Below are 25779 nucleotides of genomic sequence, written 5' to 3' on the forward strand. Positions count from 1 at the left end.
TTATTAATTTGTATATATATATATTAATAATAATAATATGTTATTATATTATTAAATATATTAATTATATATTAATAAATAAATCGAGTCCCCCTCCTGAAAAAAAAAAAAAATGAGTTTGCACCACACGTGCGGAGTGAATTCATTTTTTCAGGAGAGGGTGATGACTTATTGGAGTGTGGGGACAGCAAAAGTATGTCAACTTATCCAGTGGTGACGATTTAAACAGTGTCGAGTAAACCGGAGTTTTTTAACATTAATGCCTATGTAAGTCAGCTGGGACCACAGAAAACTGACTACTTAACGCAGGGATGGGCAACCTTTTTCTATGTAAGGGCCGCATTTTAAGACTTTTGAACTGATGCGAGCCGCATACAAGAGAAAGTGGAAAAAATGTCGGTAAATCAGACTTATTTATTCATATATAATTATAAATTAGCATAGGTATACTTAATTTAGCTTCTGGAACTGATGTAAACGTAATATATTGGAAATATTTGGTTAAATATTCGTCACTGCTAGTTTTAAATTAGTTTTGATGTGTCTGTTAGCCGGTTTCTTGTTTTAATTTTTACTAAATTCGTTGTGGGAAAAACTATTCACATACATAAGTTGTAGAAAATAACGTTTGAATCTTTGCTGCATACTTCCTTAAGCTGGGAAATTGATATACAGTATTTATTCACATTTTATGCGTCGCGGGCCGCAGGTTGCCCATCCCTGACTTAACCGATGGTATCAAGTTATCCGGGTGACGACTTATGTGGACTCGACTCAATTTTTTATTAAGTACACTAGCATTGGCAGTAGTGTGTACTATAAGTTATTTTTCCAATGTAATAGGAATTATACTTTGGAAGTAAAATTTGATAAATATAAATGTTGTCTACAGAGTGAGATTTAAATTTACAATCTGGTTAGCTTCTAACTCTTGATCTTTGGTTGTGAATACAGTGGGCGATTGATTAATGAACATAATCCATTCCCAGACCATATTCTCTACCTGAATTGTTCATTAACCAATTATCAATTTACCATAGATTTTTATGAGAATTTGATTAATTTGTTCTGGAGACCCCAAAAAGAAATAAAAATTTATATACTTACATATAAATAAACATAGTAAGAAAGAATAAAAATACATAGGATATATACACACTCTTTCATTTTTATCAGTTATGTTTATTTTCCATTTGTGGGGTGTTAAAGAATCTGTTCAATGTCGATTACTTTTCTCTCTCCAGGTTTCAGAAGTAATTAATAGCATTGTCGTTGCAGAGATCCTAAGCCTATTAATAACCTCAACCTGGCTTGGATGCCATTCTAAGACTGTTGTTCTGATATACTCACACTTTTTCAAAACATCTTTAATAGCAGATATTGGCATTGGTCCTCTTTTGTCTTCCTTTTTTTCAGAAGAAAACACATCTCACTGAATTTCTTGATGTTCTTCATTCAAGAATTCTTGGAGTTCTTCTGCCATCAGATCAGTTTCAGGTTCTATTACTAGCTCTTCAATGTTCTTTGTTTCTCAGCTGTGATTTTTGTTACTCTTTTAGCTGCTTGAGTCTTCTTGATTATATTTCTTCTAACTAAGATTGTGCCTACTGTGGACCTGTTCAAGTCATACTGCCTAACACATCAGACATCATCTGGCCACTCTACCTTGGCTATTATATTTTCACCTTTCAAAAATAACCAACACAAAACTCAATGAGTGCCTGCCTGACAGTCTCACAAAGACTATAAAGAAAATTTTTCTGTCAGAAAGGTAAACAAAAGGCTGGAATTACAAGGGAGAGTTTCAAAGTATGGATGAATACTATCTGATCAGTATATACCGGGTTGAGTATCGATGTCGACGTCTCCCGTGCTCCAAAAGGTTTTGAATTGTTACCTGACGACAATGGAAGACAAATTGGTATTCATTATTTTATGTCACTTCTTGTGTTTGTTCTGTGAGGTGTTCGTTATCCGAACACACATCCACGGATTTTAAAGCTTAATATGTATTAATAATGGTAAACACTTGTAAAAAGGTAAATGGTCCCATAAGACATTTTATCACTATTATGTGAATCATTTGACTAATTTTTAGATATAATCTCTAGACATATACTAAACATATTTAAGTATACTTTTAAATTTATACTGATGTTGGAGATGATTATAATTCCTACCTTTCATCCAAAATTGCTTCTAACTCTTAACTCCTTGACTATCTCATATATGATAAAACAGACCAGTAATGTTTATTTTTGAAATTCTTTAATCTTAACAAATGATTGTAAAATAGATGTAAATAGATGACAACTTTCTTATTCTTTCTGCTTTAAAAGAGAAGTGTCTGTTTTATTTTTATTTTGAAGCTGTAAGTTAATTTGAGATTAATTATAAATATAAATGACAATTATAAAAATAAGGTATACATTTCATTCAAGATCAACTCCTAGTCAGGTTTGAAATATTACAGTCTTGATTGTTATTAAACATTGTTCACTTCAATGCCCAAAAAATGCATTGTAAGCCTTCTTAAAGAGTGAATTTAAATCTTTGTTGAATCTAAGACTACTGTAAGGTATATTAAATAATAATCAGCATAAATTTTATGATAGGCAAAAGAAATATTAGCCAAGGAATCAAACGTTCAGGAGGTGAAATGCCCTGTCACAGTCTGTGGCGATGTCCATGGACAGTTCCACGATCTCATGGAATTATTCCGAATTGGTGGGCGCTCACCAGACACCAACTATCTTTTTATGGGCGATTATGTTGATCGTGGATACTACTCAGTAGAAACTGCAAGTCTTCTCGTAGCTTTAAAAGTAAGTGATATTTTGTTATTAAAATATGTTATGTAGATGATGATTTATAAAAAATTAAATTAGAAGAATGAAAATTTCATTCTCCAAGCAATATAAATTATTGGCATAAATAAACAATTAATTTTGTATGATCTGTGAGTTTCTAAAGTTTTTTTTTAGGTTTGATGATTTTCAATGAACAACTTATACAATAAATGACATTAAATAATAATCAAGTGTACAAATTTTGCATTTTTAGAGCTATCAGCAGAAATTACTGTTAAAATTTTACACATCTGAAATAAATTTTATTAAAATCTTAATAAATAAAGAGTTTAATAACCTATACTTCTATTTAAGAATAGGTGATAGTCTGATAATGTTGATGTCACGGTCAGCTATAAAACTTTCAGACAAAATGACTAAATAAAGTCTCTCTTTGAGTTGTGTTTTTCAGAATGTACTGTTGTGTCAATTGTGGAATTGGTGGAATGATAGCTACTGTTCTTATGTTATCAGTATGTGCAAGAAAGATTTATTCTTCATTGTATAACTATTATCTGAAAGGAAATGACTATGAGAGAGTTTGATAGTATGCAACTTTATAACTTTGCAAAGTGTTTAAAAAAATGGCAAACCTAATCTTAAGAATACAAAGGCTGATTATTTAATTCATAGAATAAGTTTTTGCTTAATGTCTTCATCCATAACATTTGAGGATTTGTCACACTCAAAGTATTCTCTTTTGACCTTACACACTTCTGTCATCACTGTATCCACACACCATGTGCTTTCTGAAATTCATTTTTGGATAAATATCAGACTTATGGTTCTGTGAATCTTGTCATCAGATGTGAGGCATTTGCAATTCAGAGCTTTCTTCATTCATGGAAACCGAAATAAATCCTGCAATTATAAGGTGGTTCAAAAAGTAGTGCACCAGAATGTATTTTGCTGCTAGTATGAAACATTCAATCATGAAACTTGGGCATCTCCTAGCTATTACCTGCAGCTATTCGTGTTATTTTTCAACAAAGTCACAGTCCTCATCTTTGGCCATATGCCAGCATTGAGGTAGGGTGTGTATGTTGGCTTGGTACCAGTCCTGATTCTGTGCATACAACCGCTTCCTTACAGTATTGATATCTTTATCTGATTGGAACTTTATCCTTGGCTTGAATCTGATAGTGCAAGCCAAGAACTCATCACTATCAAACTCATAGCATTGTAAGGTTTTCTTTGCTGTTTTCAATTGTGAGCTGCTTCAGGACCCATTGTGAACACACTTTGACATACCCATGTTCACAGATGATTTGATGAACACTCCCAGCACTAATGCACAAGCATACTTCCAGCTGTTGAACTGTAATGTGTTATTTCTCCTGAATTGTTTCATCAATGTGCTGCATCATGGCTACATGACAGCTGTGATAGGACAACCGCTTTGTGCCAAATTGCAGAGATCTGCCATTCCTATTGTCATTGACTTTGAACATTTCACTCAATAACTGACAGTGCTTCAGTTGACAGCTGCAATACCATAGAAATATTTACAAACGATTGTGTGGTGTCTAACAATTCCCCTTCATCAACGAGGAATTTTATCACTGCATGCTGCTTGGAACTTACGTCACTGACATTTGCCATTTTTGAATGAAGGTGTAGTGGTCCTGCCTGGCAGGTGGGCTTGAAATTTTCCACAATGTTAGCAAAAACTTCCAGGTACAACTTCTCAAAAGCAGAGCCATGTCACAGTTTTTGTTCCCAGATCTAAATTATGGTGCATTATTTTTTGAACAACCTTTGTAAATCTGATAGATACAAGAATATGACAAGATCTCATCTGCTATTATAATACTGATTGCACAGTATTGCTGTGTCGTCTAGTACTATCATAATGGAAAAACTGTTTTACATTAGTAACTTTGCTATTCCATTGAAGAAAAACATTTTAAAGTTTTATGATGAGAATTTCAGCATACATTTCTTTATTAAAAATTATTTCATGAGGATCAATACCTTGAAGGACACAAATGAAATAAGAGTCATGTCAAAAGCTCTTGATTCAAAACAAGCATCAGTGACAAACTATTAATAAAATTTGCACAAAATTATGACTGAAAGGAACTGATCAGCATCTACAGAAACATGTCAAAAGACTTTAGAAAGGATGCAATTGGCATATTTTTCCAAAAATTTGCATGGAAAAAACTGTTAATGATTCCACAAATTAAATGAGCATATTTTATATAACTTATATCTTTAAGAATATTGTATTGGTTTAATTTGTTCTCAAAGTTTTATTAATATTACAAATTGTTTTTTAATAATGATTGTCTGACAAAAACTGATTTTCATTAAACTTCATATTAACTCAAAAGTAAAATTTTTGTAGGTGAGATTTAGAGAGCGAATAACAATATTACGAGGAAATCACGAAAGTAGACAGATAACACAGGTTTATGGCTTCTATGATGAATGCCTGAGGAAGTATGGAAATGCCAATGTTTGGAAATATTTCACTGACCTCTTCGACTACCTGCCACTGACAGCTCTGGTTGATGGACAGGTGAGATCACTTTTTGGATATTGTTAAACAATTGAACTGCCATGTAGAAATAAACGAAAGTTTTGTTAAATGATTTAGTTCCAATACTTGGATTTATATAGAAATTAATGAATCTGAAAAATGGTTCAATTAATTCAATGTTTTACTAAGGATTAGGATTATCATAAATTTAATAAAAATTTTTCATTTTAAGAATTATTTGTAAAATAAAAATAATAAATTACTGGTGGTTTCAAAGTATACAATACTTTGTCATGTATACAAAAGACACTAGTCACATAGGCTCTTTACGACACACTGTTGGATTTTATTGGGATATATTTTGGTATTTGTATTCCCCTCAACTAATCATACATATATCCTTATCAGATAATAAATTGCAGATTTATTGATATTTAAATGTAAATATATCATTACAATTTGGGACTTGTTACATACCTCAAGTTTTATAATTTTTTCATTTTAAAAATTATTACAGAACATCTCAATATAAGGAATTATAACAGATCATAAATGTTTTTACATGGCTACCTCAGTTACTGAAATTGAATTCATTTAAGAAATAAATGTTTATCCTGGATATGTACTTATCATTTAACAAATAGTGTGTAAACAATGGGAAGATAATGCATAAAAACTTTTGCAACATATATTAAGCTTTTAAATGGTAGTAATATATGATAGATAACAAAGGAAGCTCTATAAACCCCAAATTGTACAGAGAAATTGCAAATTACATACATACATACATATATATATATATATACATACAGTAGAGCATCGTTTATCCGAATGAATCGTGGACTGGGGTTGTTCAGAAAATCGATTTTTCAGATAAATGATTATGTACGAAAAAATACATTATTAATGGTAGTACATTAGTATATCCCAATAATAGTATATTAATATATCCCATGTTGAAATTTTTCTCTGTTGCGTGTCACTTTGCATTGAATTTTCGTTAATATTAAGCCTAACAAAAATTTTTATAATAATAATCGTGGTTGTTGTATCATTAAAAATTATTTCTTTATTTTGTACAAACAAAATAAATATATTGAAAAATATAAAAACAAAAAATATTATACTTTAGAAGTTAATCTAGTGTCAAAAACATTCGATTCAGCACGACACATTGGACACAGTCAACTGGAACGCTTTTGGTTAACCGATGTTTTGGTTGATTGGTATTCGGATAATCAATGCTCTACTATATATGTATATGGTTGGCTGAGGAGGAGGAAGGAATAAAGTCATGAAATGCCTACACATTTACTAAATATACTTGGTCATGTTTATAACAGATTTATTTTGTCTGGAAGATATTGATTTCCAACATAATGTATGTATTGTTTAATGTTAAATCCAGAGAAGCTGCACTTTGTTTCAAAAATATTAATAGGATTATAAGCGTAATATGAATGTCGTCATTTAAGGGTACTTTTTATTGTAGTATTAGAATTCCATCTTCAAGACAGTTGTTTGAAAGGTCTTTCAAATGGACACACTAAATCTTGGGCTAAAAATATAAATTAGATCCAACCATTGGATAATATAAAAATATATTGCTTGTTTGTTTTTGTATTGTATATTGTTTGTTTTATGTAATTACATAAAATATATTAATGAATACATGTAATACAAAAATATATTAACAGAATTAAAATTTTTAATTAATTATCATTATATCCAGTTTTGTTTTTACGATTTGTATTTTGATTTAAACACATTTCAATAAATTTGCCTTTTTAAAAAATTTTCATCCTTGTCCAAAAGTTCTTAAGATTTACTTAAACAGTCTTGTAAAACAGCCAAAACAGAATTTATATATAACTTATTTGAACATATGTAGCAACGCTCAGTCTTTCGTTCTTGTGATTGAATAATTTAGAAAAAATTTAATTTTAAGTTTAATAGTTTGTTTATATGATTGCATTTCTTCCAGTTTCTTTCAATATGAGTATCTATTGGTGGCTGAGTGGCTGCTTAGACACCAATAGAGACTCATATAAAATAGGACCATAGAAAAACCACTGAACATGAGATTGCATGAAGTTGTCCAGGTTCTTCACATTTCTGACAACTGAATAGGGGTCAGTTTTCCATCCTCCTGGGAAGCATGTCTTTGGCACATCACCCATATGTTGCATTGCGTTATCCTGTCAACTCTTTCAATACAGAATAGTTTTTGTATATCTCTAGATTTTAATACAAAATGGCATTTTGGTGTTTAATTTAAAAAGTAGAAAAATTTGAGAAATATTTTTTTTATATTTTAATTTATTAAATTTTGCAGATAAATGAGAGAAGGGTCAATTGTTACTTATTAATTAAAATAGAATATGTTTAAACCAATTAATATAATTGAAATATTTTCTTTCCAAGGATTTTTTATTTGGTTTTTAAGATTTGAAACCAGATTTTTTTGGGAATTTAATTACTATATACTTGTTATTTTTAAAAATTTTCTCAAATTGAACAATAGACTCATATAAAGTCTGATAAAATTAAGATTACATCAAAAAATCGTTAAGGAGACTCAAAAATAAACTCTGTTATAAATTGTTCAACAGTGATGGATAAAAACACTATAATAATAATGCTGATTTATTACTTCCATAAAAAAATTTATTTGGCAAATTTTAAGTATATTTATTATAAAAAAAATAATAACTGTTTCATATTAGCTGTACAGATATCAAAATTATATTTGATATGTCATTAAAATATAAGTTGGAATTTATCAAGAGACTATACTATTTATTTATAATGTACAATATGATACATTTATGATGACAGTTCTTACTTCAGTTTCCTCAAGGAAAAAAATTATTAGGAAAAAATATTTCCTTTCAAAATATCTTTTACCCTGACATCCCAGGATAATGTTGGGATAATGTGATTGGCACACAGAAGACTGCTGGATTGCATATCATCATCTCACATTGATAGTCTATGACAGTGATGATGAACCTTTCCTGAAGGTGGGTCAAAATTGATTTGATCAAAATCTGCAATTTTGAGTTAAACTTTGTCAGTTTTTAATCACTCAAATTAAAATTCCTACAAATTTTACTTTAGATATTTATCTATATCAGAATAATAATAATAATAGATAAATATTTCATTTAATGGCAGAATATATTATTAAGGATTTAAATTAATGGCTTTTTCATGACAGCTGTAGGACCCTGCTTTTACACTACATATGAGGCATATTGTTCCAAAGTGTGTCTTATCCATTTTTTACTGAATGCATAAAATTAAGCAAGTCTTATAAAGCTTAAACAATATTAGTGTTGTCAAGTTTAATAAACCAATACGTAGAATGCTATAACTCTGTTTTCAAACAATTAAAACATTTTATTATGATTCTTTACACTAGCAATTGGATGGTACAGTCGAAAAATTTTTTAAAGTGGATAAGTTGCTATTTAGAATGATGCATCTCATATGCAAAGTTTTGAAATTATTAAATATTTTTATGATTTATAAAAATTGAATATTTTTCCTTAACATTCATTGTGCTTACCTTGAAATCATCACAAGTTCACCATTGTTGATCTATGAATTGGCAGATAACATATTTACTACGCACCTTCATATCAGTGATGTGATTTATTTAGCATGAAAATGTTATATTATACAGAAATGCAAATTACTTCAGAATTTTTTTTAAATTCTGCTATATATATTGATATTGTTAAAGAATTTGATGCCACAAACTTTATAATCATGCAGTCAGTTGTATGGTTTATTTTTCATTTCATCTCTTTTTTATTCACATAATTTGAAGTGAAATAAAAAAATTTATACAATATTTTAAGTGGCTTATTTGCTAGAATGAAATGTAATTTTGATTAAACAAATAAAAAAAAAGGTTGCATTAAAAAATGATGATGATAATAATAATAATAATAATAATAAACAGACAGTATTGGAAAACAACACACACACAAAATGTACTACGACAGAGCCATAATCACAGATAAAACAATTTACCACAACAGACCAGACATCACACTCATTGACAAACACAATAAAATCACATACATTATAGACATATCCATTCCAAACACTCACAATGTACAAAACACACTGGAAAAATCAGCAAGTACACAGAACTCGCCCAGGAAATAAAGCATCTGTGGAGGATGGACAGAGTGCTTATTGTAGCTGTCGTTCTCTCGTTCTCTTCTGTACAGGTGTGATACCACACACACTACACAAAAGCCTGGGAACATTACAATTGAATAGAAATACATACATCACACTACAGAAGGCCACAATATTGAATACATGCCATATTGTTAGGAAATTCCTGAACACTGACACTGACACACTTATTTAATTTTAGTTTTGTTTTTGTTGCTATGCCTTGACTCTGGTCTGGCATAGTACACAGCCACCAGTGTCAACTGAGTATAACCCGCTACACCCAACATAATAATAATAATAAAGGGTTTGTTTCAGTATTGTACTTATTTTGTATACTTCACAATAATGTACTTTTTTTTACAGATATTCTGTCTTCACGGAGGTTTATCACCTTCCATAGATACTTTAGATCACATTCGAGCTTTGGATCGACTTCAAGAAGTTCCACACGAGGTAAGTTAAGTTTGATATGTCATAACATGATAAATGCATGCACACAAGTTATGTTTATTGAACAACAGATTGTATAACAGTAACCCTGTATTAGGCTATATAACTGAAATACAAATTGTTATTGAAATGACCAACCTAAGTAACCGGCATAACTTGGCAAAAAAAAGGATACATGAAGTGTCCAATGCCATAATGTTGTAAATGCAAAAAAAGAAACTTTTCAGGAGAAGTAAAAAGCACTTTTTCTAATGAATGAGTTCATTTCAATTTTACAATAAAATAATAAAAACGCACTAGGTTACAAATTGTCTGGAATATTATATGATGTAAATATAAGCCTTAACATTTTAAGCACCAAAAGTCACATGACTTGCACTCTAGCACTTTAAATATTATATCTTAACATAAATTCATCTTCAAAATACAGCCACTTACAGTGCCAATATTGTCACAATATTCTTTTGTGGCAGAAAACATTGCATATATAATTTAATTCTTCAATAAAATGTATTTAGAGAAAAATGGTCATTTACAATGTTATGGCATTGCACACTTCATTTACTAATGAAAATCTTAAATTTCAGGGTCCAATGTGTGATCTGCTCTGGTCAGATCCAGATGACCGTGGGGGTTGGGGCATATCACCTCGGGGAGCAGGATACACTTTTGGGCAGGATATATCCGAGACATTCAACCACAGCAATGGCCTGACCCTAATAGCAAGAGCACATCAACTAGTAATGGAAGGCTACAACTGGTGCCACGACAGAAATGTGGTGACCATATTCAGTGCTCCAAATTACTGCTACCGTTGTGGAAATCAGGCAGCCATCATGGAATTGGATGATGCCCTCAAATATTCATTGTAAGTAGAAATCTAATTGAATTTTCTCAGTTTTTAGAGGAAACAATATTGTAGTAAACATATGTAATTTTAATCTCTCATGAACTAATCTTTTATATCGAGAATATTGCAGTTAAATAATTGATTAGTTATAGAATAATTTAAAGATTAACTTATAATAGTTTAGGACTAATCTATTATTAAAATGCTTAATGGATTTAAAGACAATGAAAGGAGACAAATTATGTCATTCATTACTGATTCTTTTTGGAGGCAAGTGGACAAATAATAAAGCATACTGATATGCAATACTGTACACAGAAATGAAATCCAAATAAACAGTAAAACAGGATGCATGACATGACTAACATTATTTCATAAAAACAGAAGTGCACAGACAAATTATTTGGCATATCCCCAGTATAGAGAAACCAGATTAACAAGAGTGTACTCTATTTTCTAATTTTTTTATTTACATTAAAATATACAAACACATTTATCAGTGATGTTTTATGTAGCATAATCATAATATAGTTTTAAAAAAATTTACTATTTAAATTTTATCACTACTCTACAATGTAAAATACATAAGAAATATAATAGAAAGTACACACAGTGGTTTTTATAATTCGTTTCATCTATATAGGAAGTGAAGAATAGTTAGGTTTGAAATCTTGCATTAAATTTTTTCTCAAATGTTGCATTCTAGATAATGTTATAATATTTCAAACAGCAGTTGTCTACAATTTAATAATGCATAATGTAATTGAAATAATTGAAGATAGAATTGAAGTTTATTGCTTTAGAATTCATGCAAATCTACCCATGTCATTGTTACATTCCTATAATTTAGCTCTTTCTTGAAGACACTAAATATATAATTATATACATATATAACAGCTATTCTACTAGTTTCTTAAATACTATCAATTGTATTTTGGCAATGAAGCCATAATAAAGAATTAGAAAGAACAGACAGAAACAATAATGATTTATTGTCAATTTTGATAATTTGTATTCTTGTTTTGGAAACAGCTTACATCAGTTAAATTATGATTGCTATTATTTTTTTGTGATATTGAATATTACATTTAAATATTAAGTTTTATTAGACATGTAGCAAATATAAACATCCAAACGCAACAGTTATATATAAAAGCCAAATTGTCAAATTTTATTAGACTACATTACTACTACTATTAATTAAATGCCAAGTAATTTGGAACCTAATGCCTTTAGTGCCATCTCTTACTACATCTAATAATCAATTTAGAAAGTTCTGGAAGAAAAGAATTGGCCTGAAGTGGGACTTGAACACTCAACTCCCAGATATCATGCAGTCTTGTTGCCAGTTATGCTGCTCAGACCTTCAATTCTTGCTTCCAGAATTTTTTTGGACATAACCACACTCATTTATGATGCTGGTGGAGTACCTATATCAAAAGTGAAGTGTGTATGTAATCTATATTCTGTGAATTCTCATTTTGTTTTTGATAGGAGATTATTTTGTAAAAATATCAGATGTAATGAATGCATTTGTAAAATTTTTATACACTAAACATTTAGAAAGTTCTGGATTACAGTATACTCTTGCTAACTGGCCCTCAATTATCTGGCATGTCCCAGTGTCATTATCTACACGTTTTACAAATGAAAATGTTAGTCGTGTCACACATTCTGGTTTCATTTTTGTGCATAGCACTGAATGTCAGTCAACACTGTACCAAAGGAAAACAGGTTAAATCATTCATTGCCTTTAGGTCTATACAGTCACTAATCTGGCACCTTTCTGTACAAGAAATAGCCATATTAGCAAGAGTAACATACATACACTAGTGTTGAAATATTACTTGCAACCTATGATGAGAATAATATAGAAGAAAAATTGCAGTAAACTTGTAACTTAGAATTTAAATATAAATAAGTGTTTCAGACATATAATATTGTGCTTGAAAATGTAGAAACCTATTTTGTGCATATGCTTGACTTGTCTAAAAAATTTTTTTTTGTTAAAAAAATAATTGTTAAAATGGGATTATGAATATATTCATCTCTATTTCATGACATAGACTGAATTCTTGTTGGTATGCTCTTACTAAAGCCAAAGGCAATCGGTCAGGTTATGAAATATTACAGTGCAATACATCAACAGAATGGAAACTGAAAGTGACTATTCAAGACTGTGCTTTTTGAACTTGAAAATATATGGCATTTCATGGCTCTCAATTAGGCTGGAAATTCATCAGACCCAAACTAAGCCAGCATTTGTGTTCCCAGTTCTGAGAACCTTTTGCATCTGGAAGAGCAAAATTCCAGGTAATTATTAAACAGCTCTAATCCCAGAAATATATTTACTTATCTAGATGTATGGCAGAATGCTAAATGCATCTCAAGCTGTGTTGATGATATCTAACAGTAGTTTCATACTGATTTGAGTTCATTGTACCAACTTTCGATGTATGAAAAACAATTATCTTCTCACGCCAAATAATTTTTATCTGGTAAGACTTATTTAACTTGAAGATAATTGTTTGTTTCATATTTTATGGAAACTGCAAAGAGATGTTTCTTCACTCTTCTAAATTCAAAGGAACATATACAATTGAATTTTCTTTTATGGTGCTACCAGCATAGTTTGATACCAAAGTGTGTTATGTTAGATTGCAAATCACTCCCAGAATGTATTGGTGTGTTGTAATTATTAAAGTTTATTAATGACAACAGACAATTTTTATTTGGTAACCTTTCAAACTACTAAATGTCATTGTAGGTAATTGCACCTCAATGATTACTGAAGGAGCATACCTTTTTGGACCTCATGAAGCATTCTGAAAAATATCTTTCAACTTTGCATCATATCAGTTGGGATTGCTGGATAATGAAAAATGCAATTGAACAACAGAACAATGGAAACATGTCAATATTTTTTTGGTCTGTGCCAATTTTGCTTTTTTCATTTTCGGTGTTAATAATGGTTTATTTTTGGTCTTACATGCAAAAATTCCTGCTTTCCAGAGCCACTTCTTACTACTCAGTCTATTCCACCAACTTACAACTTAAAATTTTCTACCATTTGGGCTAAAAAATTGTCATATCTTGGCAAGGATATGCATGACCATCCACTATGGGGTAAATTATCTGTTCCCAAATGTCGTAAGCCCAATTTACACACAGCATAAGCAGTTAATCCGCATTGTCGGCAGCCTGAACATTTACATTAGTAGACAAAAAGTTTTAAGTTTTCTAAAATTCACATGCTTTCAGATAGATAAAGTTATATATCTGCTAATAAGAAGTCTCTTAAAAATAACAAATTTCAGAGAACTAATAATCATAGTAGTTGTATGTGTCAAATAATTCATTGAATCATAATATGTTTGTTGCCATAACAGTTTATTCACTGTAACATTAGCTCTTCCAGCTAATGACACATGATTAAGACAAAGTGGAGTGGAAGGTTTTAGTTTTGAGTGGCAGTTTTGCACGACAAAGCCCAATTTACATAAAGCATAAACAGCCACTAGAACTTCAGTACAGTATTAGGACTAAAAGATTTCTTCAGTTAAGATGTGAAAATAAGGAAATTGTTGTAATTTTGTCATTTATTTGCTATTTATACCTATTTTAGACATGCTTAGTATGTACTTGATTGCATTTATCTACTGAAAAGATTTTTCTTATTAGTTGGTACTAGGGTTTCTCATTTCTCAGTTTTTTGCTTGTCCTGGGATTTCGGAGAAAAAGTGAACTGTTTCCCAGGATAGAATAATGCTTTAAATTGAGTTGAAAATTTTAAAAAAAAGTGAACTTAGAAGTTTGATCTAACTTAAAAGGTAATTTTGTTTTTTAAATAAATCATATAACACAAAATATTATTGCAAATTTTTATAAAGATTTTAAAAAGCAAAGGAGGTCAATACTCCGATCACTCAATCTAATTCTTATTTTAGTGATGAAAAGTCCTGCTACCGAGAATGCTTTTTCTGATTCAATTCATGCGAGTGGAATAGTGTTTTATGCATATTATGATACAGATGTTATGTATTTTTTCACCTGTTTTCAAGATGGGTTGCAATACTTCTTTTGCTGTCTAGTATCCTTGATTTGTCTACCTCTGCTGTTTTAATAGAAACATCAAGCTTATAGCCAGCCCAATAATTCGGCAGTCTGTTTGTCTTTAATAATCAAGTTTATGAAGAAAAACTTCATACTTGCAGACTTGTTACTCATTTTTATCCTTGTCCAATTTGCACAACCTGGCATTTTATGCAGGTATTAAAGCTACTGGGCATGGTTAAAAATTAAGACAGCAGAAGCACAATTATTCCAGATATTACAGGTTCTGACAAGTAAAGAATTTTCAGAGTCCTGCCACAAATAAGCTACGTATTGATTATTGACCATTTGTGACATGCCATAACGAGCAAAATTTTAAAAAACTAATAAGTAAGTTTAAAATTAATAAATGCAAATGTATTCTGACAGTTTATTTGTTAATTATACTTTCTATTTGCAAAATTTCTTCAACCTTAACACAAAATAAGAAAAAAGTGAACTTTTAAGAAATTTGCAGGATTTTCCGGGTTAAAAAAACAGTCCGGATCCAATTTGAGAAACCCTAGTTGGTACAATACCTATCGAATGTTAAGAGTAGTGACGAACAACCGGTCTCCTGGGAGATCCTAAAAATATGCACCCCCCCCAGAACTTTGGCATCATAATGGCACAAAGTAGAAAATAAAATTTAGATGATATTCATAACAAGACATTTAAACTGATGGGCAACTGTACATTACTATCTTGCATACCAATAGCATATATTATTTTATATCTAGTGTACCGACGATTGTGGAATATGTTGGCACTCAGCAGGCTTAAATTCTGCAACTCGGTAAGAAAAAAAATGCGTGCAATTCACATTCAGAAAAAGTTGATGATCACTGGTTGACTGGAATATTGGCATCTTCTAATTTATTATATTTTGTGGTAGTAAGTGTTTTAGGTTTCCCTTTATATTGTTGTGTATTTTTCTTTCCAGCCTTCAGTTCGACCCTGCACCAAGAAGAGGCGAACCGCACGTGACCAGACGTACACCGGACTACTTCCTGTAAGAGTTCGGCCAGCCAAGAGGTCGAAGAAATCTGCACTGAGTTATATCCGTAGTTGTATAAAAACGAAAATTTCTGTAAAAAAAAAAAAAGAAAAATATTCGAGCGCATGCCGTTTCCGCTCTTGTGTTATCATTTGTACGTCGACGATATTGCTCATTTTTCTCATTTTTGGTTGTACTATCATAACGTTTTCATCTTGAGCGTTCCGTTGGCCATAAATTATATATCATAATAATAATTAATAATAAAATTAGTACGGTGCATCCCCGTGAGAGTTACCGAGACATTTTATTACTCTACGTGTTTTGCTTAATACGAGTGAATTTTTGGTAAGGAACGGATTCGTGTCTCGTCCCCGGGACAACCTGTATTAAAAATGTCTGTGTGATATGGAGTGTGCAAGAGAGAGCAAATAAATATTCTGTACCCGTTCGTATTATTTGGCATTTTATAAATTCTGTAGTCTCAATGCCTTTTTGTTGTGATTTTACGCGATGACAATGCGTACAAAGTTTTTTGCTCGCTACTTTGACCGACTAATATATAAGTTCATTGAGTTTAGGCAGAATCAAATATTAACCGAGAATAAACGTAAATACTTTTGGAATTAAGTAGCAATAAGATACCAGAGCTCAAAATTTCCAATGGAAAATTTTGACTCAACTGGTAACGAAAAAAAAATTCTTTTTGCTTTCCGTAGGGAAGAATACTGCATTTGACGCAATGGACTAACACGTGATCGTGGGACATTGCACTAAGGGATTGTCGATAATTAAGTTTACGTTTTTTTTTTTTTTTTTTTTTTTAATTTACCAGTTCGGCTCGCTCTGGTTGCTATTTAAGTCTAATTTTGAATAAGAACTACCTGCATTAATTTAAATTGCCTTACTGTCCTTATTTCTAATTGTATTATTGTAATTGTCTACTCGGACGTTGCTTATTAGTAGGACTTTATTGTGCCAAATTTTTAGACACCAGTATAATGACAATTAGTTCAGAGACAACAAAGTTTTATTAAAATTCACCTGTAGTAGTTTTTTCTGTACACATAGATAGATACGTGTTTCGGGCTAGCATGCCCCTCATCAGCAGAACAAACCACTAAAATAATTAAAATGAATAAATAAGACATTATGTATAATAATAAATACCCGACATTAAATTTTTTTATTTAAAAACTTAGTAGGAAAATATCCTAATACCTTGTACAAGTAGATTGTACTTCCAAAATTAACAATCGCCGATTTAAATAAATACATTTTTCTGTATAAAGTAAAATTACAATAAATTAGTTAATCATTAAAACCGGATTACACTATCAACCCATAAGTTTTAACTTACATAATTCCATTCTCCATTAACTTACGACATCAATTTTAATGTGAGTTTAACAATCACTTTTTAAACCATTCGCTGTTTGTAAACGTCATCAAGTATGGCGTCCCAGGATTGGTGAATTATTCTCCCTAAATTATTGTATGTTCTGTTTTTTTCTTTCTTTATGTTTGTGTGTCTGTCTATGTGTACAGAAAAAACTACTACAGGTGAATTTTAATAAAACTTTGTTTTCTCTGAACTAACTGTCATTATTGTGCCAAATGTTTAGACACCAGTATAAAGTCCTACTGATAAGCAACGTCCGAGTAGACAATTACAATGATACAAGAACTACCTGCATTTCGGCCAGGTTTCACTGAAAGCTATTTTTTCCGTTTATGTTCGAAATAGCTAATCAAAAAATACATAACTACGTTATTTCGTATGTTATTAAAAGATTAAATAGCTGGTAGATGGCCGATTATACAGTACTACATTGTTCTAACCGCGGTGTCTCTCTCATCGCAGAACTTAATTTCGTTTTGTCTTTGCAAAGCATCATGTAAGCATCACAATATGGTGATGGAAATAGAACAAGTAAATGTAACGTGTAAATTGTCAGTCGTGAAATTTTGTAGTAATCTGTTAACGATCATTTCTTTTTTCCTGTCCAAAACGAACTTTTCGATACCTCCTTGTATATAGTTCAATTTTAAATATTTCAACTATCTGAAATAAACTAAACACAAAAGAAAGAACAGCTAATAAATGCGTAACAGATATACCTTCGGATATAATCCTATCGTTAATTAACAGTTTAAGTAATTAATAATTTCGCGATCACAGATATCGTCTTCAAAATGAAGATTTGGTTTGTGTTAGAAAAACCAGTTATAATGAGAATTTATTTTGTGTGTGCAATGTAACATAAAACAGAATAGTTTCGTTTAAATAAGACATTTCATTATAAATACAGTATTCACTAGTGATGTAACGAATATTCGGTTACTACCCAGTATTCGGCCGAATCCCTAAAAACAGAAGTAAGAAATAAAAGCACAGTAAATTAATCATTTTGGAAACTTGTATTAATGCTAAACATTAAATTATAATTATTAAAGTTAATAAGAAATAGCGTCTAACTCTAGTAAATTATTTCGTAATTAAAATAATAATATAGCCTTTATCTACCCGATATCTTATGGCATTGATGGCTTGTAGGTTAGAACGTATCGGCATTAGTGTTGGTGTTTAGTTAATTATGTTATATTCGTATTCTTGTATATTTTAATATTTTTACGATATTTTAAAATGATTTACGAAACGTTTTATTGAAACTTATCGTATTTAATGAAATAATTATTTATTTCTAGAAGATGAGTAACTAATATATAATTTATTTTATATATAAAGCAAAGAATGAGCATTTCTCATTATATGCAAAACATAACATTTGAAATCGTGTTAATTTTAAAAATATTGACAAAAACAATAGCAACAAAATATCACAAAACTTCGCAAATAGAAACCCCCCAATAATATATTTGAACTGTTTCACAACTGGGGAGAAACTAGACCATATGTCCCCACTAAAGTATATATCCTTAGGGTACTATTCAGTCTACAAATACGTAGTAAAAATAAAATTTTATTGCTTAATTAGAGTTAAAAAGATCGATTGCAAATAAAATAACTTATAAGTTATAACTTATATCTAAATACCAACAACTGCCGAATCATATCGGGCTATTTACGGCTATTACATAAATTATAAACCAATTTGGCATTAGAGGTAGACGTTAGGCTCCATCTCGTATTAACTTTAATAATTATCATTTAATTAATAAATTTAAATAATTTAGACCTACCGGAAGAAAAAATCATAGTGAAATCGGGCCAATAGAGAGCAGGGTGCGCGATCCTTGCATAATGAGGTTTGCGCGCTAATTTTTATATGTGCGTTAATCAAGCCGAATAGTTTGGCCGAATATACTATTCGTTACATCACTAGTATTCACTTATCAAGTGATTTTGATATTACACCTTAAAAGTAGATATTAAACTTTTATTTATATAAACTTATAGAAAACGAACAACTATTTATTGTGACATCGTCACAATAAATAGTTGTTCGTTTATTGTGACATCGTCACAATAAATAAATTAATTAAAAATTGCAGCCGGCATTAAGATATATGCTCTCCACCTCAAATTTGTAGTGGATTCTCCTGTACAGTACATCATACTTTTCCTGTTGGTAATAGAGTCGTGACCGTCATTAACTCCTTTCAGGGGAAATTTTTTGAATTGAAATAACGCGATATCCGGTGCAAACCGGAAGTTCGTATATACTTAATCGGGGCCTCCTCCCCCTAACCTTTCCATGTCTGGTCTAGACTTTCATCTATTTTGCTTTTTTTTTAATTCAGCGAGAAGGTAACGTAAATGACGTAATAAGTAGCGATCACTGTATGTTGCTGCAAGATACTTAAAACAAATTGCATACCTACAAATGCCCTCTGTCGTCCGTTTGTCTGTCCTTCTGTAATCTCGAGAACGGTGTTAGATAGATGAAATTCGAATCCAGATATGGAAAGCTTGGGGTCAGGAGGTCTCGATTAACTATATACGGACTTTCGGTCTAGACCGGAAGTCACGTGAATTCGAAAAGTTTGCCGAATGGCGTTACATAGATGACTGTTATCACGAAAATTTGATGTAGAGAGGCAAGACTACTAATTTGAGATGGAAAACAAACTAAAAATATAATTTAAAAATCTATGAACGAGTTACGTAACTTTCCCGACTTTTATGTGATTTTATTTTAAAAATAGCATTTATTTCGATTAATAATACAATTTTAGTTATGATGTTTTGTTATAAAAATTTTCTATTTTGCTATTTTGTAATAATTAAGTCTTAATTTTGAAGGTAGAAATGAGTTTCATAAAGCACTGTAAATGCTAACAAATAAAATCTTCATTAAGTCGGACTCCTCCCGAGATATATCACGTGACCACCCTCTCTCCATCCCCTCGATCTTTCACAACCAAAATCTAATAGCATCAATTCCCCTCATGTACAAGCTACCATACCAAATTTCGTTCCTTTATCTTCACCGTCCTGAGATATTAAGCAAAATAGACGCCAACACACACACGCATCCACCATTTTTTTCCCGACTTTTTTTGGTTCGGGGGGGTCTCAAAACGCAGAGATTTGCAAAAAACGCGAGTATTACTTTCCATTGTTATGTATACATAACAGCCGGAAAAGTAGAATTCATTGTGACGATGTCACACTAAATGCTTTCTAAAACAAATGAGTAATTAATGTCTTATTTAATGTATTAGAACACTAAAAAAGGAAAGATGAAAATTTCGGTAATGTATAAATAAGCAAATATCTTGTAAAAATTTGAACCTGTACAATACACAATAATGATGATTGTTCTTGCTGAAAAGTTCTTTATAATTACTGTATATTTTAGTCTTTTAAACTGAGATACCTAAATAAGGGGGCGGCGAAATTTTCTTCCGCCCCGGGCGGCTGACACCCACGCTACGCCGCTGCAAAGGAGGCATTTTTCCTGGCACCTTTGCGAATCCAGGAAAAATGTTCCAACAAAAACACGCATATATAATCATACACACGCACACGGCCGTTGAGAGCTTATATGGGGCCTGGGGAGAAAGTGGGCTCTTATACACATATATACAAACCTGTAACCAAACATTCTTGGTCCCGTTTCTGTAGCTTTCTTTAATGGAAAGGTTAATTATTGATTCCTTTTTTCAAGGATAATATGCCAGTCTCAGAATTACCATCAATTCTGTATATTACTTTTTTTTTATCATACAAGAAACAATGAACTCTACCTTACACATCCGAAAAAATTTAGTCATATATAAATAAATGGTCGGAGAATTTATTGTAAGCTTCTGTGAAGGATGTATCTTAACACATGGATATTTTTCTAATTTTTAAAATAATTATATAAACTCTAATAAAAAATGTTTTTTTAAAACAGTACATTATTAGTTTTTAGTTTATATAATACATCATACTTTTTCTTTAACAACAGAGTCATACTGGTCATCTATTAACTGCTTTCAGGGGAAGTTTAGAATAGAATTCCGGTTTGTATCGGAAGTTTGTATATAATTAATCGGGTTCCATATCTGGTCTTGTCTTTCATCTATCTAACTCTGTTCTCGAGATTACGGAAAGACGTATTTTTAGGAGTACGGAAAAGTGCAATATTACTAAAATTGTCTTAGTACTTTCAAACTAGTTCTTTTCACTGCATTTTACAAATTCCAATATTGGTTTTAATTTAATTCAAACCATTTTTTACTTCAATCAACATTAACAAGTGGGTTAACGTTACCTATGGTTCCAAAATGGCGGCTCGTCTCTAATTCCAGCAAATAGAATGAAGTAAACAGTGGAGACGCACGTTCTAACCTAACCTATTCTAATAAAATTACCATAATTATTACCAATCAAATTATTAGAATAGGTTAGGTTAGGTTATAACGTGCGTCCCCACTGTTTCCTTTATTCTATTTGCTGGAATCAGAGACGAGCCGCCATTTTGGAATCATAGGTAACATTAACCAAAAAGTGTTTACGTTGAAATTTAAAAATCCGAATGAACGTGACGAGATAAAACTAAACTAGGCCATTATAAACCAATAAAGAATAAATACTTACTTTTTTAATGAAACGATTACAGGTTATTTTTCAATAGTAAAACCAAACGGGTGCAGGTACTCGTCGCGGAACTTCGAAATTACCTACTTTCCGTCGACACTAGCGCTCCTACATTCAATTTCGTTGGCTTTCTTTCGAGGAAAAAAACAGCAAATTTTTTTCCGATAAACGATCGTCTACCGACAAATTTATAAAAAGGAAAATCTATTTCAAAATTTTCATTTAGTTCCGAGAAAGTCAATTTTTAGTAGGTGGCGTCGAATCGCTGCCGGCCAACGAAGTCGACCGCTTCTTCACGCCGCACTCCTCTTTTTTTTTTTTTTTTTTTTTTTTAACTCTTTCCGCCCTGTGGGCACTAAGAGGGCCTCTTTTAGTAGGCCCATTATGGGTTCGGCCAGGCCCACAATGGGGCGACCGGGTGGTGAGGGACGGGGCCCAACATATCCGAACGGACCACCCCCGAAAAATTCCTGGGGATTATTCGACTCGTTCGGATTCGATCCCGGGTCCCCCAGAGCGGTAGGCTGCCACCTTTACCGCTCGGCCATCCGGCCTCACGCCGCACTCGATTCGTTCTAATTATAATCGAAAGAACTAAACTTTTGATATAATTTACCATTTACAGTATTTCAAGAAAGTTTGGCACTTGTGCAGTTTAGAGGGTACGGCTATTTGAGAGGTTTTCTTTCATAAAATTAATCATTTCTAGACTAATTTGACTCATCATGTCCAAAACACGTATAATTTTTTGGAAATAGCGATATAAAATATGCTATAAACAAAATATGAGTGTACTATAGATTATCACCTATGGAATTTCAGGACTTTGATTATATATTTGAACTCAGGGGACCGAGACGAGTTCAACGGTACCCTGTTTTTGGACCGGAGACGAAAAAGAAAAAAGTTACCATACTTTTTTAATGCTCTCATGCAGACGGCACCGTAGTTGCTAGTATAGTATTGCCATCTTGCGGTAAAGTCTGTAAACCGTGACGTCGGACTACGGTCATCTCCCGGAGCGTTAAACACGTGATACGAGAGCGGAGAGAGCAACGCAACTTTTGATCATCGCGCGATCGCCATTTCGGTTAATGTTACTTATGGCAGAGAACATGGCGGCCATTCCCACTGTTCGTGCTCCCGACTGACCTCCCGGAGGGAAGCCGCCAGCAGGCCGCCATGTGCTAAACGTCACTAGTTATTGATTCACGGTAGTTCTTGAACAAAGTAAAAAAAAGGGGAAAACGTCTACTAAAGGCAATTTTAACGGCAAGCGACGCGACTCCCTATCATCGCGCGATTGCTGGAAAAAAGTATGATAACTTTATTATTTTTCGTCTCCGGTCCAAAAGTAGGGTATCGTTGAACTCGTCTCGGTCTCCTGAGTTCAAATATATACTCAAAGACCCGAAATTCCATAGGTGGTAATCTATAGTATCCCCCAAAATATTGTCGGAATACTTACCGAGTGTACCCGTTCGAGACGCCATTGCTTAAGCTTGTTTTCGTCGCGGAGCGGCACATCGGAAGGCGGACGCGTACGAAGAGTGTCACGTGACATGTGTCAATGCTATTCGGTTACGTGACTACTCATCTCTGACGTGTTTCCTAATAACTTTTTTGCGGAAGAATTCGCTAAACTTTGGAGACATCGCGTGATAGATCATAATATACAATAGTATTTTTATTGTAATTAGAAACGATTTATTATTATTATTGACTATATGAAACAACAAAGGTAACGACGACAATTCTATCATGATGTATATTAGTCAGATGCAACATAAGATGTTTAATGTCTTGTTGTAAATAAATATAACTCAACTTTGTTTAAGATATGAAAAAGATTAGGCCATTTAAAAGCAGAGTGGGAGGGCGCGTTTTTCTATGCAGCGAAAGTGTAGCGAAATGACGTCACGAGCAGCGTTGGCCATTTAGAAACGGGTTTCAGAGGATTAGCTGTAAAGCGCTTCTCGAGCGCTGTCTAGACGACTACCCCACTTCGTCCACCGACCCACCAGTCGTCACGAGCGTCCGTTTCCGGGAGACTGTCGCTGCAAAATGGCCGGGCTGGCTCTGCCTAAGCGCGGATGCATCCAAATCCAGTACTCGGACCGCCATTGGCGTAGTCTCCTCGAACACAAACAAAACAGAGGCCTGGTCTCTGCACAATTACTGCAGCGTCTTCGGGGCAGAAGCCTAGGGCATCCTGCGCGCAATACACATCAGCGCCCCGCTGGCCAAACCCACCGTCGTCATCTCCGACAGCCGCTCGGTCATCCAGGCTATGGCCAACGTCTCGTTCTCATCTCCACCTATCATCATCGATCTCGCGGCTATTGTCAGCGCCCACACGGTGCCCATCGTCATCGGCTGGACACCGGGCCATACCAACATCCCGATCAACGAGGCGGCCGACAAAGCGGCCCGCCGCGACCCGTTCAGTGGCTCCATCTGGAGACCCCTCACGCCACGCGACCTCACCCGGGCCATGCAGGACACCATCATCGGCACCCTGACGGATTCCTGGTCAGCGGCGCTCCGCAACAAATGCCGGGACCACCTTCGCCCGTTCGCCCGCTGGAGGTACAGTTACGCGTCGTCTCGCCACGCGGAGACGCTTTTGGCCCGGCTTCTGACCGAGACGGCCCCGTTACATGCTTTCCTGTACTCACGACACCTTCACGACTCTCCGGGGTGCCCCCATTGTGGCGCAGCGGAAACTACACTACATTACTGGCTTCATTGCCCCAAATACACTCCAGCCCGCAAGGACCTCGGCAACACGATGACCCTTAACATGTCTCTGGTGCGCACGCTGACGCCTGTCTACTGGCCACCGGCCCTCCATTACTCCTAGTCAGCACGTGGCGGCGCTGGAGCGCTACATTAGCCTCACTGGTTGTTTCGCTTAGAAACTGGCAACGTTGGTCGGAGAAAGAGCCGCAAAGGCTAAAATCTCCATATTAAACTGTGAAAAGAAAGAAAGAGCGCTGGATAAAAAAACGCGCCCGAATTATTAGTTATTTATCGAATTATCATACGTTGTTATATGTTGATTTTAATCCATATTTAACATAAAATGATGTTTTAATATTTCTGTTAAAGATGTCTCCAAAGTTCAGCAACTTCTTCCGCAAAAAAGTTATTAGGAAACACGTCAGAGATGAGTAGTCACGTGACCGAATAGCATTGACACGTCACGTGACACTCTTCGTACGCGTCCGCCTTCCAATGTGCCGCTCCGCGACGAAAGCAAGCTTAAGCGATGGCGTTTTCAAACGGGTACACTCGGTAGGTATTCCGACAATATTTTGTTTGTAGCATATTTTATATCGCTAGTTTCCAACAAATTATACGTGTTTTGGACATGATGAGTGAAATTAGTCTAGAAATGATTAATTTTATGAAAGAAAACCTCTCAAATAGCCGTACCTCCTAAACTGCATAAGTGCCGAAAGTTTAAGTACTTTTGAAGAATAATACGAAACGCTTTCAAATCTAATAAAAAAATTTATTTTTTTCGAAATAGATGTAATTAGGCTACGTAATTAAGGTATTCGAATTTCGTACGATCGTGTTTTGCATATAAAAGAAACCGCGCTTTGAAGTTTAGCGCTCGTACACACAAAATTCTTCGTGACCAAAATATCCGGCGAAATTCCCAGCCCCCAAACTAACGAACCGTGCAACGATTTAGAAGTATACGCATTAAATATTTAGAAATTTTTCGAAATTTCGTAACAGCTGAGGCGAATTGAAGTTAGAAATTATTAGTTTTTATAAATCATAAGAAAAATATTC

The 25779-nt window shown here is 33.1% G+C and overlaps 2 protein-coding genes across 2 annotated transcripts in view; both read left to right on the top strand.

Moving 5' to 3' along the window:
- Positions 1-16408, top strand: part of LOC136983432 (serine/threonine-protein phosphatase 2A catalytic subunit beta isoform-like) — a 30132-nt gene extending 13724 nt beyond the window's left edge. The window contains exons 3-7 of the mRNA XM_067280169.1: positions 2616-2825; positions 5200-5373; positions 9895-9984; positions 10569-10849; positions 15867-16408. Of these exons, the coding sequence (XP_067136270.1) occupies positions 2616-2825; positions 5200-5373; positions 9895-9984; positions 10569-10849; positions 15867-15939 (828 nt within the window). The 3' untranslated portion in view covers positions 15940-16408. The remainder of the gene's footprint in view (positions 1-2615; positions 2826-5199; positions 5374-9894; positions 9985-10568; positions 10850-15866) is intronic.
- A 7854-nt stretch (positions 16409-24262) lies between these two features.
- LOC136983480 (uncharacterized) lies at positions 24263-24835 on the top strand. The gene has a single exon (XM_067280235.1). It carries the CDS (start codon positions 24263-24265, stop codon positions 24833-24835), a length of 573 nt encoding a protein of 190 aa, XP_067136336.1.
- The last annotated feature ends 944 nt before the right edge of the window (positions 24836-25779 follow it).

The sequence above is a fragment of the Centruroides vittatus genome, unplaced genomic scaffold (assembly GCF_030686945.1).
Source record: "Centruroides vittatus isolate TY-2023 unplaced genomic scaffold, ASM3068694v2 contig_882, whole genome shotgun sequence".
Lineage (NCBI taxonomy): Eukaryota > Metazoa > Arthropoda > Arachnida > Scorpiones > Buthidae > Centruroides > Centruroides vittatus.